We start from the raw sequence: 14,039 nt of genomic DNA, 5'->3' as shown, positions 1-14,039 counted from the left end.
AACTATAAATATTTTATAAACTTTTTCTCCTTTTTTAGGCCAAAGAACTTTCTGCTACAGAACCACAAGTCATCGGCAACAACAAATACAGGTAAAAGCCACAGACATAATAATCATCCTCTGGGCCCCGGGGCCCCCACCATGTACAGTAGAATCACCTGCACCTTTCATCAGGCTGCTGCTATCTAATATATAAAGCTGTGTATATGTATGTATGTGTGTATATGTGTGTGTATATGTATGTGTGTGTATGTGTGTGTACATGTATGTATGTGTGTATATGTATGTGTGTGTATATGCATGTATATGTATGTGTGTTTGTGTATATGTATGTGTGTGTATATGTATGTGTGTGTATATGTATGTATATGTATGTATGTATGTGTGTGTGTGTGTGTATATGTATGTGTGTGTGTGTATATGTATGTGTGTGTGTATATGTATGTGTGTGTGTGTGTATATGTATGTGTGTGTGTGTATATGTATGTGTGTGTATATGTATGTATATGTATGTGTGTGTATATGTATGTATATGTATGTGTGTGTATATGTATGTATATGTATGTATGTGTGTGTATATGTATGTATATGTATGTGTGTGTATATGTATGTGTGTGTGTATGTATGTATGTGTGTATATGTATGTTTGTGTGTATATGTATGTTTGTGTGTATATATATGTATGTGTGTATATGTATGCATGTGTGTGTATATGTATGTATGTGTGTGTATATGTATGCATGTGTGTGTATGTACACTATGTCTGCTAAAGGAATCTGCACCGTCGCATTTACAATCTCCAAATTTTGTACAACCATTCTCTGTGACTCAGAGAACCTCATAGACTCAGTTTGAGCCTAAATATTTTCACCCTGTGCTTTACAAAATCCACTTATTAACCACCATGTGCAGGAGCCATTGTCTGCTATTGCTGCTGTGGCAGTTGGTAGCTGAGCCGTGGTTGGTTGCTGTTCTGCGACAGGTCATTAATATGAGCTCTGAGCTGTGATTGGTTACTATAGGCAATGAGTATAAGACGCTTATGTGTAAGGTATGATGGATAGAGACAGAGGGACAGACAGGGAGAGTGAGTGACAGAGAGACAGTCAGGGAGAGTGAGTGACAGAGAGACAGACAGGGAGAGTGACAGAGAGACTGACAGGGAGAGTGAGTGACAGAGAGACTGACAGGGAAAGTGAGTGACAGAGAGACAGACAGAGAGAGTGGGTGACAGAGACAGGCAGAGTGAGTGAGTGACAGAGAGACAGACAGGGAGAGTGAGTGACAGAGAGACAGACAGGGAGAGTGAGTGACAGAAAGACAGACAGGGAGAGGGACTGACATAGATACAGACAGGGGGAGTGAGTTGCAGAGTGACAGACTGGGAGAGTGAGTGACACAGACAGACTGGGAGAGTGAGTGACACAGACAGACAGGGAGAGTGAGTGACAGAGATACAGGCAGGGAGAGTGAGTGACAGAGTCAGGGCCGCATCTGCCATGAGGCGAGATGAAAATCTCGCTTCAGACGGCAGATTGCGGGTCCCTGTAAAGGGCGGCGATAGTCGCCGCTCTAATGTGGGTGATTCGGGCGCCCGCTGCCGCCCGAATTGCCCACCAACTAAATAAAACGCGCCTGTCTCTTTAAGAGACAGGCGCGATTTATTAGCGGAGCGACGCAGCGCCTTTCCGGCAGCTGCGTCGCTCCGTTCTAAGCAGAGACACAGGCGGCGGATGATGACGTCACCCGCCTGTGTCTCTGATCAGAGCCGTGGCTGACAGGAGAGCCGCGAGAAGGTGGGAGCTGCGCTCCGTGGAAGCACCCTGCCGGAGGTAAGTATAAGTTTTATTATTTTTGATGTCCCGCTAATTAAATGTGGCCAATAAGGGGGATATAGGATTATATAGTTAATATAGCTGTGTAGGGGTGGGGAGGTTTTTCTATATATTTATATATATATCGGCCCATATTCCTTTTATCTGGGGGGGGGTATGGGGGGGGGAGCTGTTCATTTTATATGGGGCCATAATCCTTTTATCAGGGGGGGGGATGCTATTAATATTATATGGGGCCATAATCCTTTTATCTTGGAAAGGGTGGGGGGGTGCTGCTGTGCATTTTATATGGGGCCATAATCCTTTTATCAGGGGGGGGGATGCTATTAATATTATATGGGGCCATAATACTTTTATCTGGGGGGGAGGGGGTGCTGTGCATTTTATATGGGGCCATAATCCTTTTATCTGGGAAGGGGGGGGATGCTGTGCATTTTATATGGGGCCATAATCCTTTTATCTGGGAAGGGGGGGGATGCTGTGCATTAAAATATATATAAAATCTTATGTAAAAGGGTGGGATATATTAGTTATAGGATACAATAGGATACAACTTTGCATCGTGTAAACCAAATGTTGGCGGGGGGGGTCTGTATTAATAAATTGGGGGTGTTGTATATTGATTGGTGCAGTGCATTCTATGATTCCAGTAGAATATATATATTATAGTGAAGGGATGTTTTATATGTGGGGAGAGTGACGTCCATTGTGTTGTGAGGGGTATATATTATTTAGGAGCGCAGTGTTGTTATCCAGGAGACTTTATACTGTAAGTGACTGTGGTATTTTTAGGGACGCCGGGTGGAGATGCTGCACGGAGCTGAAGATATCTGGCCATGAATTCAGCAGTGATACGTCATGGATTGGAGAACCCGGAATAAAGTCCTCCTGATGGAAGAGATTGTCATCTATAAGGTACTAGATGCCACTAATGACTCCCAGAACCTGTAGTCAGTGACACAGTGTCAGTAAGCTGTCTGTAGGGTTGTTAATTGTTAGTAAAGTTTTCAGTATTTACTGAACAGGGAGCGGGGGGGGAGGGCAGCATTTTAATATTCGCCTCAGGCAGCAAATATGCTAGAATCGGCCCTGGACAGAGTGACAGACAGGGAGAGTGAGTGACAGAGTGACAGACAGGGAGAGTGAGTGACAGAGTGACAAACAGGGAGAGAGAGTGACAGAGAGACAGTCAGGGAGAGTGAGTGACAGAGAGACAGTCAGGGAGAGTGAGTGACAAAGAGACAGTCAGGGAGAGTGAGTGACAGAGAGACAGTCAGGGAGCGTGAGTGACAGAGAGACAGTCAGGGAGAGTGAGTGACAGAGAGACAGTCAGGGAGAGTGAGTGACAGGGAGACAATCAGGGAGAGTGAGTGACACTCTGCAGGTCTCAGCAGTCACCAATCAGTAGGGAGAGCACAGGACCTCAGCCCCGGCCACAGGACCTCACTAGCCTCTCACACGGCTCTGCTGGGATCTTCTCCGCTCTTCTTCCAGTCTCTCCACAGTTCTGGTGATTCTCTAGTACACAAGTAGAGATGAAGGAAGATGGGATTTCTGGCGCTCAAAGGATAGGCTTATTGATTAAAAAATCGTCAAAGTGTTTCAGCTCAGATACTGAGGCTTCCTCGCGCCTGATTCCGTCTTTATCAGTAAATCTATCCTTCCAGTTATACATCTGCCTCATGAACTTCCCTGAGCGCCAGCGATCCCATCTTCCTTCACTGGGTCCATCAGCACATGACGACTTGCGGTGTCGCCGTCTGGAATGGGAAGGTGCCTGTAGGAGGTCGCCATCTGCAGCATGAATGTGCCTGTAGGAGTTCGCCGTCTGCAGCATGAATGTGCCTGTAGGAGGTCGCCGTCTGCAGCATGAATGTGCCTGTAGGAGTTCGCCGTCTGCAGCATGAATGTGCCTGTAGGAGGTCGCCGTCTGCAGTATGAATGTGCCTGTAGGAGGTCGCCGTCTGCAGCATGAATGTGCCTGTAGGAGGTCGCCGTCTGCAGCATGAATGTGCCTGTAGGAGTTCGCCGTCTGCAGCATGAATGTGCCTGTAGGAGGTCGCCGTCTGCAGTATGAATGTGCCTGTAGGAGGTCGCCGTCTGCAGCATGAATGTGCCTGTAGGAGGTCGCGGTCTGCAGCATGAATGTGGCTGTAGGAGGTCGCCGTCTGCAGCATGAATGTGCCTGTAGGAGGTCGCCGTCTGCAGCATGAATGTGCCTGTAGGAGGTCGCCGTCTGCAGCATGAATGTGCCTGTAGGAGGTCGCCGTCTGCAGCATGAATGTGCCTGTAGGATGTCGCCGTCTGCAGCATGAATGTGCCTGTAGGAGGTCGCCGTCTGCAGCATGAATGTGCCTGTAGGAGGTCGCTGTCTGCAGCATGAATGTGCCTGTAGGAGGTCGCCGGCCGCCATCTTTATTACTCCAGGTGCACAGGTTTGCGCAGGAAGGTCGGACCCTCCCACTTTCAGCTCCTCCGCTCCGGTTCTGGAGGCATCCGTTACCATCTTTATGGAGCTTCACCAGTTTTGATGTCTCTGGTACAGTAATGGTTCCTCTTGTCTCCTTCAAGGATTGTGGTGGAGTCTTTTTTCCATTGTCGACTGACGGGGATAAAGTTTCATGTTAAAACCAAAACCGAAATCGAATATTCACTGGAATACGGGAACGACTACATGAACCTGATCCGGGACAACGGCTATGAACTACTGGGTCCCATATTCAATGTGCAAGTGATATCTGGAAAGGTGGCCACCGTCTACCTACCTCACTATGTCTGCCTTGAAAGTGAGTGACACATATCAGTCCTGATCAGCAGATTCTGACTACCTGTGCGGTGCATGTACAGCGCCTGTCACTGGTGCATGTACAGCGCCTCTCACTGGTGCATGTACAGCGCCTCTCACTGGTGCATGCACAGCGCCTCCTACTGGTGCATGCACAGCACCTCCCACTGGTGCATGCACAGCGCCTCCCACTGGTGCATGCACAGCGCCTCTCACTGGTGCATGCACAGCGCCTCTCACTGGTGCATGTACGGCGCCTCTCACTGGTGCATGTACGGCGCCTCTCACTGGTGCATGTACGGCGCCTCTCACTGGTGCATGCACAGCGCCTCTCACTGGTGCATGTACAGCGCCTCCCACTGGTGCATGCACAGCGCCTCTCACTGGTGCATGTACAGCGCCTCTCACTGGTGCATGTACAGCAACCTCTCACTGGTGCATGTACAGCAACCTCTCACTGGTGCATGTACAGCAACCTCTCACTGGTGCATGTACAGCAACCTCTCACTGGTGCATGTACAGCTCCTCCCACTGGTGCATGTACAGTGCCTCTCACTGGTGCATGTACAGCTCCTCCCACTGGTGCATGCACAGCGCCTCTCACTGGTGCATGCACAGCGCCTCTCACTGGTGCATGTACAGCGCCTCTCACTGGTGCATGTACAGCAACCTCTCACTGGTGCATGTACAGCAACCTCTCACTGGTGCATGTACAGCAACCTCTCACTGGTGCATGTACAGCTCCTCCCACTGGTGCATGTACAGCAACCTCTCACTGGTGCATGTACAGCGCCTCCCACTGGTGCATGTACAGCAACCTCTCACTGGTGCATGTACAGCGCCTCCCACTGGTGCATGTACAGCAACCTCTCACTGGTGCATGTACAGCGCCTCCCACTGGTGCATGTACAGCAACCTCTCACTGGTGCATGTACAGCAACCTCTCACTGGTGCATGTACAGCGCCTCCCACTGGTGCATGTACAGCAATCCTCTCACTGGTGCATGTACAGCAACCTCTCACTGGTGCATGTACAGCTCCTCCCACTGGTGCATGTACAGCAACCTCTCACTGGTGCATGTACAGCGCCTCCCACTGGTGCATGTACAGCAACCTCTCACTGGTGCATGTACAGCAACCTCTCACTGGTGCATGTACAGCGCCTCCCACTGGTGCATGCACAGCGCCTCTCACTGGTGCATACACAGCAGCCTCCCACTGGTGCATGTACAGCAACCTCTCACTGGTGCATGCACAGCGCCTCTCACTGGTGCATACACAGCAGCCTCCCACTGGTGCATGTACAGCAACCTCTCACTGGTGCACGTACAGCAATCCTCTCACTGGTGCATGTACAGCGCCTCTCACTGGTGCATGTACAGCAACCTCTCACTGGTGCATGTACAGCAATCCTCTCACTGGTGCATGTACAGCGCCTCCCACTGGTGCATGTACAGCAACCTCTCACTGGTGCATGTACAGCGCCTCTCACTGGTGCATGTACAGCAACCTCTCACTGGTGCATGTACAGCGCCTCCCACTGGTGCATGTACAGCAACCTCTCACTGGTGCATGTATAGCGCCTCTCACTGGTGCATGTACAGCGCCTCTCACTGGTGCATGTACAGCGCCTCCCACTGGTGCATGTACAGCAACCTCTCACTGGTGCATGTACAGCGCCTCCCACTGGTGCATGGAACAATATCTCTAGAGGGTTTCCCCTCTACAAGATTCATTTCCAATCTCAATGATCTCAGAGCTGGAGGCTGGAGAGCGGCTGCTATGAGGTCTCCCGTACACTGCTCACAGAAGGGAGAGGAGAATCTGCTGCACTTGAGGTGAGATAGAAACCTTCCTTTGTCTGTGGTCCCCAGCCTCAGGACCACCATGACTGACGTCCTGCTCTTCCTATCAGCTCCGTTCTTCCTTCCCTATTATTGTGCCTCTCCCTGAGATATTTGTAGATTTTGCCTCATTTATAATTTTTTTTCTTCACAGATTTTGAAGGAGACAGAAACCTGATTAAATTTGGTGACTTAAAAGACGGAAAAGTGAAATTGAAAACCCCGACTAGAACGGAGTCGTCTCACCTTGTGCTGGAAAACCCCAGTTTTTCCTGCGTTGCTCCAGTCGGGGAGCAGTCTTTAATTTTTTGGAAAAGGAAGCCCTTTCCCTTTAATGGGAAGGTTCTCCTGTACTTCCGGGTGGTCTGTCCAGAAAAGGAGGAGTTTATGGAGTACAGGATCCACCTCTTCCTGATTCCTACTGACAAACCAGATTTGGAGGTAACACAAGTCGGCCTCAGTTAAAGGGGTTTTTCTTGGCTAAACATGTTGAGAACCTATTTTTGCAACACCCAGGACCCCCACACACAGAGAATAGAGCAAGAAGCTGACAGCACCGTTCATAGTCTAGTGGTCAGACCAGGGTACTGCAGGTCACCTTCCATTCAATCACATAGGATTGGCCACCACCAATCCGAGGACTTCATGTAAGAATAGGTCTTCAATATCTTCAGCCGTTTAGCTGTGTCTGAAGACCCCCAGGTGTTTGCCCTTATCTCCTTGTCCGTTCTGTGTTTGGCTTCCATGATCTTTCTCATCTTTATAACAGAGACTTGATTACCTGAAGAGCACTCATGGGTTCAAGAGGATCGATAAACCTTCCCAGGCCAAAAACGTGTTCACCAACAAAGACTACATCATCAAAGGAAAGCCGTCTCAGAATATTCTGCCCCAGGTAATCATGTGACATCACCGGCCCTGCCCCTACTGCCCTCCCTTCACTGTGACATCACCAGCCCTGCCCCTACTGCCCTCCCTTCACTCTGACATCACTGGCCCTGCCCCTACTGCCCTCCCTTCACTATGACATCACCGGCCCTGCCCCTACTGCCCTCCCTTCACTATGACATCACCGGCCCTGCCCCTACTGCCCTCCCTTCACTCTGACATCACCAGCCCTGCCCCTACTGCCCTCCCTTCACTGTGACATCACCAGCCCTGCCCCTACTGCCCTCCCTTCACTGTGACATCACCAGCCCTGCCCCTACTGCCCTCCCTTCACTATGACATCACCGGCCCTGCCCCTACTGCCCTCCCTTCACTATGACATCACCGGCCCTGCCCCTACTGCCCTCCCTTCACTATGACATCACCGGCCCTGCCCCTACTGCCCTCCCTTCACTATGACATCACCAGCCCTGTCCCTACTACCCTCCCCTCACTCTGACATCACCAGCCCTGCCCCTACTGCCCTCCCCTCACTATGACATCACCAGCCCTGCCCCTACTGCCCTCCCCTCCTTCTGACATCACCGTCCCTGCCCCTACTGCCCTCCCTTCTCTATGACATCACCAGCCCTGCCCCTACTGCCCTCCCCTCACTGTGACATCACCAGCTCTGCCCCTACTGCCCTCCCATCACTATGACATCACCAGCCCTGTCCCTACTGCCCTCCCCTCACTCTGACATCACCAGCCCTGCCCCTACTGCCCTCCCCTCACTATGACATCACCAGCCCTGCCCCTACTGCCCTCCCCTCACTCTGACATCACCGTCCCTGCCCCTACTGCCCTCCCTTCTCTATGACATCACCAGCCCTGCCCCTACTGCCCTCCCCTCACTGTGACATCACCAGCTCTGCCCCTACTGCCCTCCCTTCACTATGACATCACCAGCCCTGCCCCTACTGCCCTCCCCTCACTATGACATCACCAGCCCTGCCCCTACTGCCCTCCCCTCACTCTGACATCACCGTCCCTGCCCCTACTGCCCTCCCTTCTCTATGACATCACCAGCCCTGCCCCTACTGCCCTCCCCTCACTGTGACATCACCGGCCCTGCCCCTACTGCCCTCCCTTCACTATGACATCACCGGCCCTGCCCCTACTGCCCTCCCTTCACTGTGACATCACCAGCCCTGCCCCTACTGCCCTCCCTTCACTGTGACATCACCAGCCCTGCCCCTACTGCCCTCCCTTCACTGTGACATCACCAGCCCTGCCCCTACTGCCTCCCCTCACTATGACATCACCAGCCCTGCCCCTACGGCCCTCCCTTCACTATGACATCATCAGCCCTGCCATCCCTTCACTGTGACATCATCAGCCCTGCCCCTACTGCCCTCCCTTCACTATGACATCACCGGCCCTGCCCCTACTGCCCTCCCTTCACTATGACATCACCAGCCCTGCCCCTACTGCCTCCCCTCACTATGACATCACCAGCCCTGCCCCTACTGCCCTCCCTTCACTGTGACATCACCAGCCCTGCCCCTACTGCCCTCCCCTCACTCTGACATCACCGTCCCTGCCCCTACTGCCCTCCCTTCACTGTGACATCACCGGCCCTGCCCCTAGTGCCCTCCCCTCACTCTGACATCACCGTCCCTGCCCCTACTGCCCTCCCTTTACTATGACATTACCATCCCTGCCCCTACTGCCCTCCCCTCACTGTGACATCACCAGCCCTGCCCCTACTGCCCTCCTTTCACTGTGACATCACCAGCCCTGCCCCTACTGCCCTCCCTTCACTATGACATCATCAGGCCTGCCCTCCCTTCACTGTGACATCATCAGCCCTGCCCCTACTGCCCTCCCTTCACTATGACATCACCAGCCCTGCCCCTACTGCCCTCCCTTCACTATGACATCACCGGCCCTGCCCCTACTGCCCTCCCTTCACTATGACATCACCAGCCCTGCCCCTACTGCCCTCCCCTCACTCTGACATCACCGTCCCTGCCCCTACGGCCCTCCCTTCACTATGACATCATCAGCCCTGCCCCTACTGCCCTCCCTTCACTCTGACATCACCAGCCCTGCCCCTACTGCCCTCCCTTCACTGTGACATCACCAGCCCTGCCCCTACTGCCCTCCCTTCACTGTGACATCACCAGCCCTGCCCCTACTGCCCTCCCTTCACTATGACATCACCGGCCCTGCCCCTACTGCCCTCCCTTCACTATGACATCACCGGCCCTGCCCCTACTGCCCTCCCTTCACTATGACATCACCGGCCCTGCCCCTACTGCCCTCCCTTCACTATGACATCACCAGCCCTGTCCCTACTACCCTCCCCTCACTCTGACATCACCAGCCCTGCCCCTACTGCCCTCCCCTCACTATGACATCACCAGCCCTGCCCCTACTGCCCTCCCCTCCTTCTGACATCACCGTCCCTGCCCCTACTGCCCTCCCTTCTCTATGACATCACCAGCCCTGCCCCTACTGCCCTCCCCTCACTGTGACATCACCAGCTCTGCCCCTACTGCCCTCCCATCACTATGACATCACCAGCCCTGTCCCTACTGCCCTCCCCTCACTCTGACATCACCAGCCCTGCCCCTACTGCCCTCCCCTCACTATGACATCACCAGCCCTGCCCCTACTGCCCTCCCCTCACTCTGACATCACCGTCCCTGCCCCTACTGCCCTCCCTTCTCTATGACATCACCAGCCCTGCCCCTACTGCCCTCCCCTCACTGTGACATCACCAGCTCTGCCCCTACTGCCCTCCCTTCACTATGACATCACCAGCCCTGCCCCTACTGCCCTCCCCTCACTATGACATCACCAGCCCTGCCCCTACTGCCCTCCCCTCACTCTGACATCACCGTCCCTGCCCCTACTGCCCTCCCTTCTCTATGACATCACCAGCCCTGCCCCTACTGCCCTCCCCTCACTGTGACATCACCGGCCCTGCCCCTACTGCCCTCCCTTCACTATGACATCACCGGCCCTGCCCCTACTGCCCTCCCTTCACTGTGACATCACCAGCCCTGCCCCTACTGCCCTCCCTTCACTGTGACATCACCAGCCCTGCCCCTACTGCCCTCCCTTCACTGTGACATCACCAGCCCTGCCCCTACTGCCTCCCCTCACTATGACATCACCAGCCCTGCCCCTACGGCCCTCCCTTCACTATGACATCATCAGCCCTGCCATCCCTTCACTGTGACATCATCAGCCCTGCCCCTACTGCCCTCCCTTCACTATGACATCACCGGCCCTGCCCCTACTGCCCTCCCTTCACTATGACATCACCAGCCCTGCCCCTACTGCCTCCCCTCACTATGACATCACCAGCCCTGCCCCTACTGCCCTCCCTTCACTGTGACATCACCAGCCCTGCCCCTACTGCCCTCCCCTCACTCTGACATCACCGTCCCTGCCCCTACTGCCCTCCCTTCACTGTGACATCACCGGCCCTGCCCCTAGTGCCCTCCCCTCACTCTGACATCACCGTCCCTGCCCCTACTGCCCTCCCTTTACTATGACATTACCATCCCTGCCCCTACTGCCCTCCCCTCACTGTGACATCACCAGCCCTGCCCCTACTGCCCTCCTTTCACTGTGACATCACCAGCCCTGCCCCTACTGCCCTCCCTTCACTATGACATCATCAGGCCTGCCCTCCCTTCACTGTGACATCATCAGCCCTGCCCCTACTGCCCTCCCTTCACTATGACATCACCAGCCCTGCCCCTACTGCCCTCCCTTCACTATGACATCACCGGCCCTGCCCCTACTGCCCTCCCTTCACTATGACATCACCAGCCCTGCCCCTACTGCCCTCCCCTCACTCTGACATCACCGTCCCTGCCCCTACTGCCCTCCCTTCACTGTGACATCACCAGCCCTGCCCCTACTGCCCTCCCCTCACTATGACATCATCACCAGTCCTGCCCACTCTGCCCTCCCCTCACAATGACATCATCACCAGTCCTGCCCACTCTGCCCTCCCCTCACAATGACATCATCACCAGTCCTGCCCACTCTGCCCTCCCCTTACAATGACATCATCAGAGGCTGCAGGATGACACGTCTCATGTTCTTGTTTCTTGTAGACTTTGCAGTTTCCGATCAATACAGAAATAGAACATTGTCCCTACACCGAGATCAACACCACAAAACAGGCAATCCTCAAAAATGGGGAGCAGCTTATATTTACTGTGGAGACGGAAGAGAGTTTACAGCAAGAACCTGTGTGGAAAGGACTAATGACAAGAGGTATCTGAGGGGTTATATAAGGAATACAGAGGTATCTGAGGGGGTATATATTGAATACAGAGGTATCTGAGGGGTTATATAAGGAATACAGAGGTATCTGAGGGGTTATATAAGGAATACAGAGGTATCTGAGGGGTTATATAAGGGATACAGAGGTATCTGAGGGGTTATATAAGGAATACAGAGGTATCTGAGGGGGTATATATGGAATACAGAGGTATCTGAGGGGTTATATAAGGAATACAGAGGTATCTGAGGGGTTATATAGGGAATACAGAGGTATCTGAGGGGTTATATAGGGAATACAGAGGTATCTGGGGGGTTATATAGGGAATACAGAGGTATCTGAGGGGTTATATAGGGAATACAGACATATCTGAGGGGGTTATATAAGGAATACAGAGGTATCCAAGGGGTTATATAAGGAATACAGATGCATCATAGGGTTTATATAAGGAATACACAGGTATCAGAGGGGTTGTATAAGGAATACACAGGTATCCAAGGGGTTGTATAAGGAATACAGAGGTATCCGAGGGGTTGTATAAGGAATACAGAGATATCCGAGGGGTTATTTAAGGAATTCAGAGGTAACACAGGGTTTCTTTAGGGAACATAGTGGTATCAGAGGGGTTATATAAAGAATCCAGAGGTATCACAGAGGATCAGTTATAGACTTCCAGGGACGGTGATATCGGGACTCTGGTCCTTACTGTAAATCTCTTCTTTTTATCAGCAGACATAGAAGAACTGGCAGCGAAAGAAATCCAGAGAGGTAACGGAGATCTGAAAAACTGCTGAGTGTCAGAACTTTTTAGCTTCACAAGACCTTGTGGTTTAAGATGACAACAAGGAGGATCATTGGGTCCGGTGATTGGGCCAGTGCTGGTGGGATCACGGGGACCTTGTGTGTCCACGACCATGTAGTGAGCACCAATCTACGAGACTGTGGTGGTCCCGGCTCATTTCTGGTCATTGACCAGGTCCTTCCGTGTAGTTCTTGGCTGAATCTTTTTTACCCTACGAGGCAAGAGCTTAGATCGAGCCACAGATCCAAGTAGACTGACCGCCATCTTGTGTCACTAGCTTTTTTATATGGTTGCCCAACTTTAGTCTAGTACAAAATTCAAGAGGCCATCTCCTGTGTAACGCTGGTTTACCTGCCCCGCACCCTGGTGCATGTTTTGTCAAGCTTCCTCAGGCGGCGTCTGGACCAGTTCTGATCACAGTTCGGTATATGGATCCGCACGGTGTATGGAGCGCCACTCTTCACTGTGCTGGGCCCACGACCTCCACCAGTCTCCGAGTATTGACCTTAGGCCGGGACATGACATTATTGTATAATAGTATAACCACCCAAGGCTGACACGGAGGAGACGACTCATCATAATCTTCTCATCTTTTAGGAGATTTCTCTGAACATTTCGTGATCAAACATCGGATCGCTCTAGTACAACGTGTGACCAGCATCAACCCCGTCCTCGATGACCTCAAAGGCCAGAAACTTCTGACAAAAGAACATTACGACACCATAAGAAAGGAGGCGACGCCTCAGGATAAGATGAGAGAGCTCTTCAGGAGCGTGGAAGGCTGGGGCCACGCAGACAAGGAGACGCTTCATAAGATCCTACTGTGCCACAATGAACCAATCATCAGACAGATCGAAAAAGGAAACTGAGACCACAGCGACACGAGATTCATCTACATACAACATAGAGGAATGTACATTTATATCACTTGTAGCCCTAGACATGTGACTGACGTGTAGTAGAGGAGACGTCTCCATGTTCTATCCGTGATTCTGACGTGTTTAGCCTTGGAGGAGATGCCACCGATCGGTGGAGGTTTCATGTAGATGTTCCTTATGTTTCTGTAAACGTCTTCTATCATTATAAAGCGTTTTACCCCCGGAAGTGTCTGTGGTTTATGTGTCGTTATTTTGTGTTCCCTTCGTCCTCACATCACAAGTCTAAGGCCGAATACAAGGATTGAGTTTGATCTCTGGCGTTGAAGCTCTTTGTCATCGGTCAGGGGTAGTGGAGCCACTGGACCACCGCGGACGATGACGTAAGCCGACACACGGGAGCGGAGTCTAAGTGGCACCCAGTTTTCACCAGATCCCGCCACGAAGCGGGTTGGACTCGCTGCGGTCGCTCCACAGGCTTGACTGTCCTTGTAGTAAAGGATTGTGAGGCAAGACGGAGTCGTGCACAGGCAGGAGGTCAGGGCAGGCAGCAGGGGATCAGAGTTGGAGACGTAGCAGGAGGTCTAGGCGGGCGGCGAAGAATCGGAGTCAGGAACTGGAATCAAGGTCACAACGGGAAATCACAATAGTCGCAGGGAACACAGAAGACAAGCTTTCTTCAAGGCACAAGGAACAAAAATCCGTCGGGGGACACAGGAAGG

At 52.4% G+C, this 14,039-nt stretch overlaps 1 protein-coding gene across 1 annotated transcript in view; it reads left to right on the top strand.

Annotated features, from left to right (window-relative positions):
• LOC140074494 (NACHT, LRR and PYD domains-containing protein 1b allele 3-like) overlaps positions 1-13,546 on the top strand; it is a 30,725-nt gene extending 17,179 nt beyond the window's left edge. The window contains exons 3-9 of the mRNA XM_072119452.1: positions 39-91; positions 4,407-4,621; positions 6,619-6,905; positions 7,234-7,359; positions 11,471-11,633; positions 12,370-12,408; positions 13,040-13,546. Of these exons, the coding sequence (XP_071975553.1) occupies positions 39-91; positions 4,407-4,621; positions 6,619-6,905; positions 7,234-7,359; positions 11,471-11,633; positions 12,370-12,408; positions 13,040-13,311 (1,155 nt within the window). The 3' untranslated portion in view covers positions 13,312-13,546. The remainder of the gene's footprint in view (positions 1-38; positions 92-4,406; positions 4,622-6,618; positions 6,906-7,233; positions 7,360-11,470; positions 11,634-12,369; positions 12,409-13,039) is intronic.
• Positions 13,547-14,039: the final 493 nt, after the last annotated feature.

The sequence above is a fragment of the Engystomops pustulosus genome, chromosome 8, assembly GCF_040894005.1.
Source record: "Engystomops pustulosus chromosome 8, aEngPut4.maternal, whole genome shotgun sequence".
NCBI classification, from domain to species: domain Eukaryota; kingdom Metazoa; phylum Chordata; class Amphibia; order Anura; family Leptodactylidae; genus Engystomops; species Engystomops pustulosus.
The sequence above is the reverse complement of the archived record's forward strand: the minus strand, read 5'-3'. Positions and strand labels throughout refer to the sequence as shown.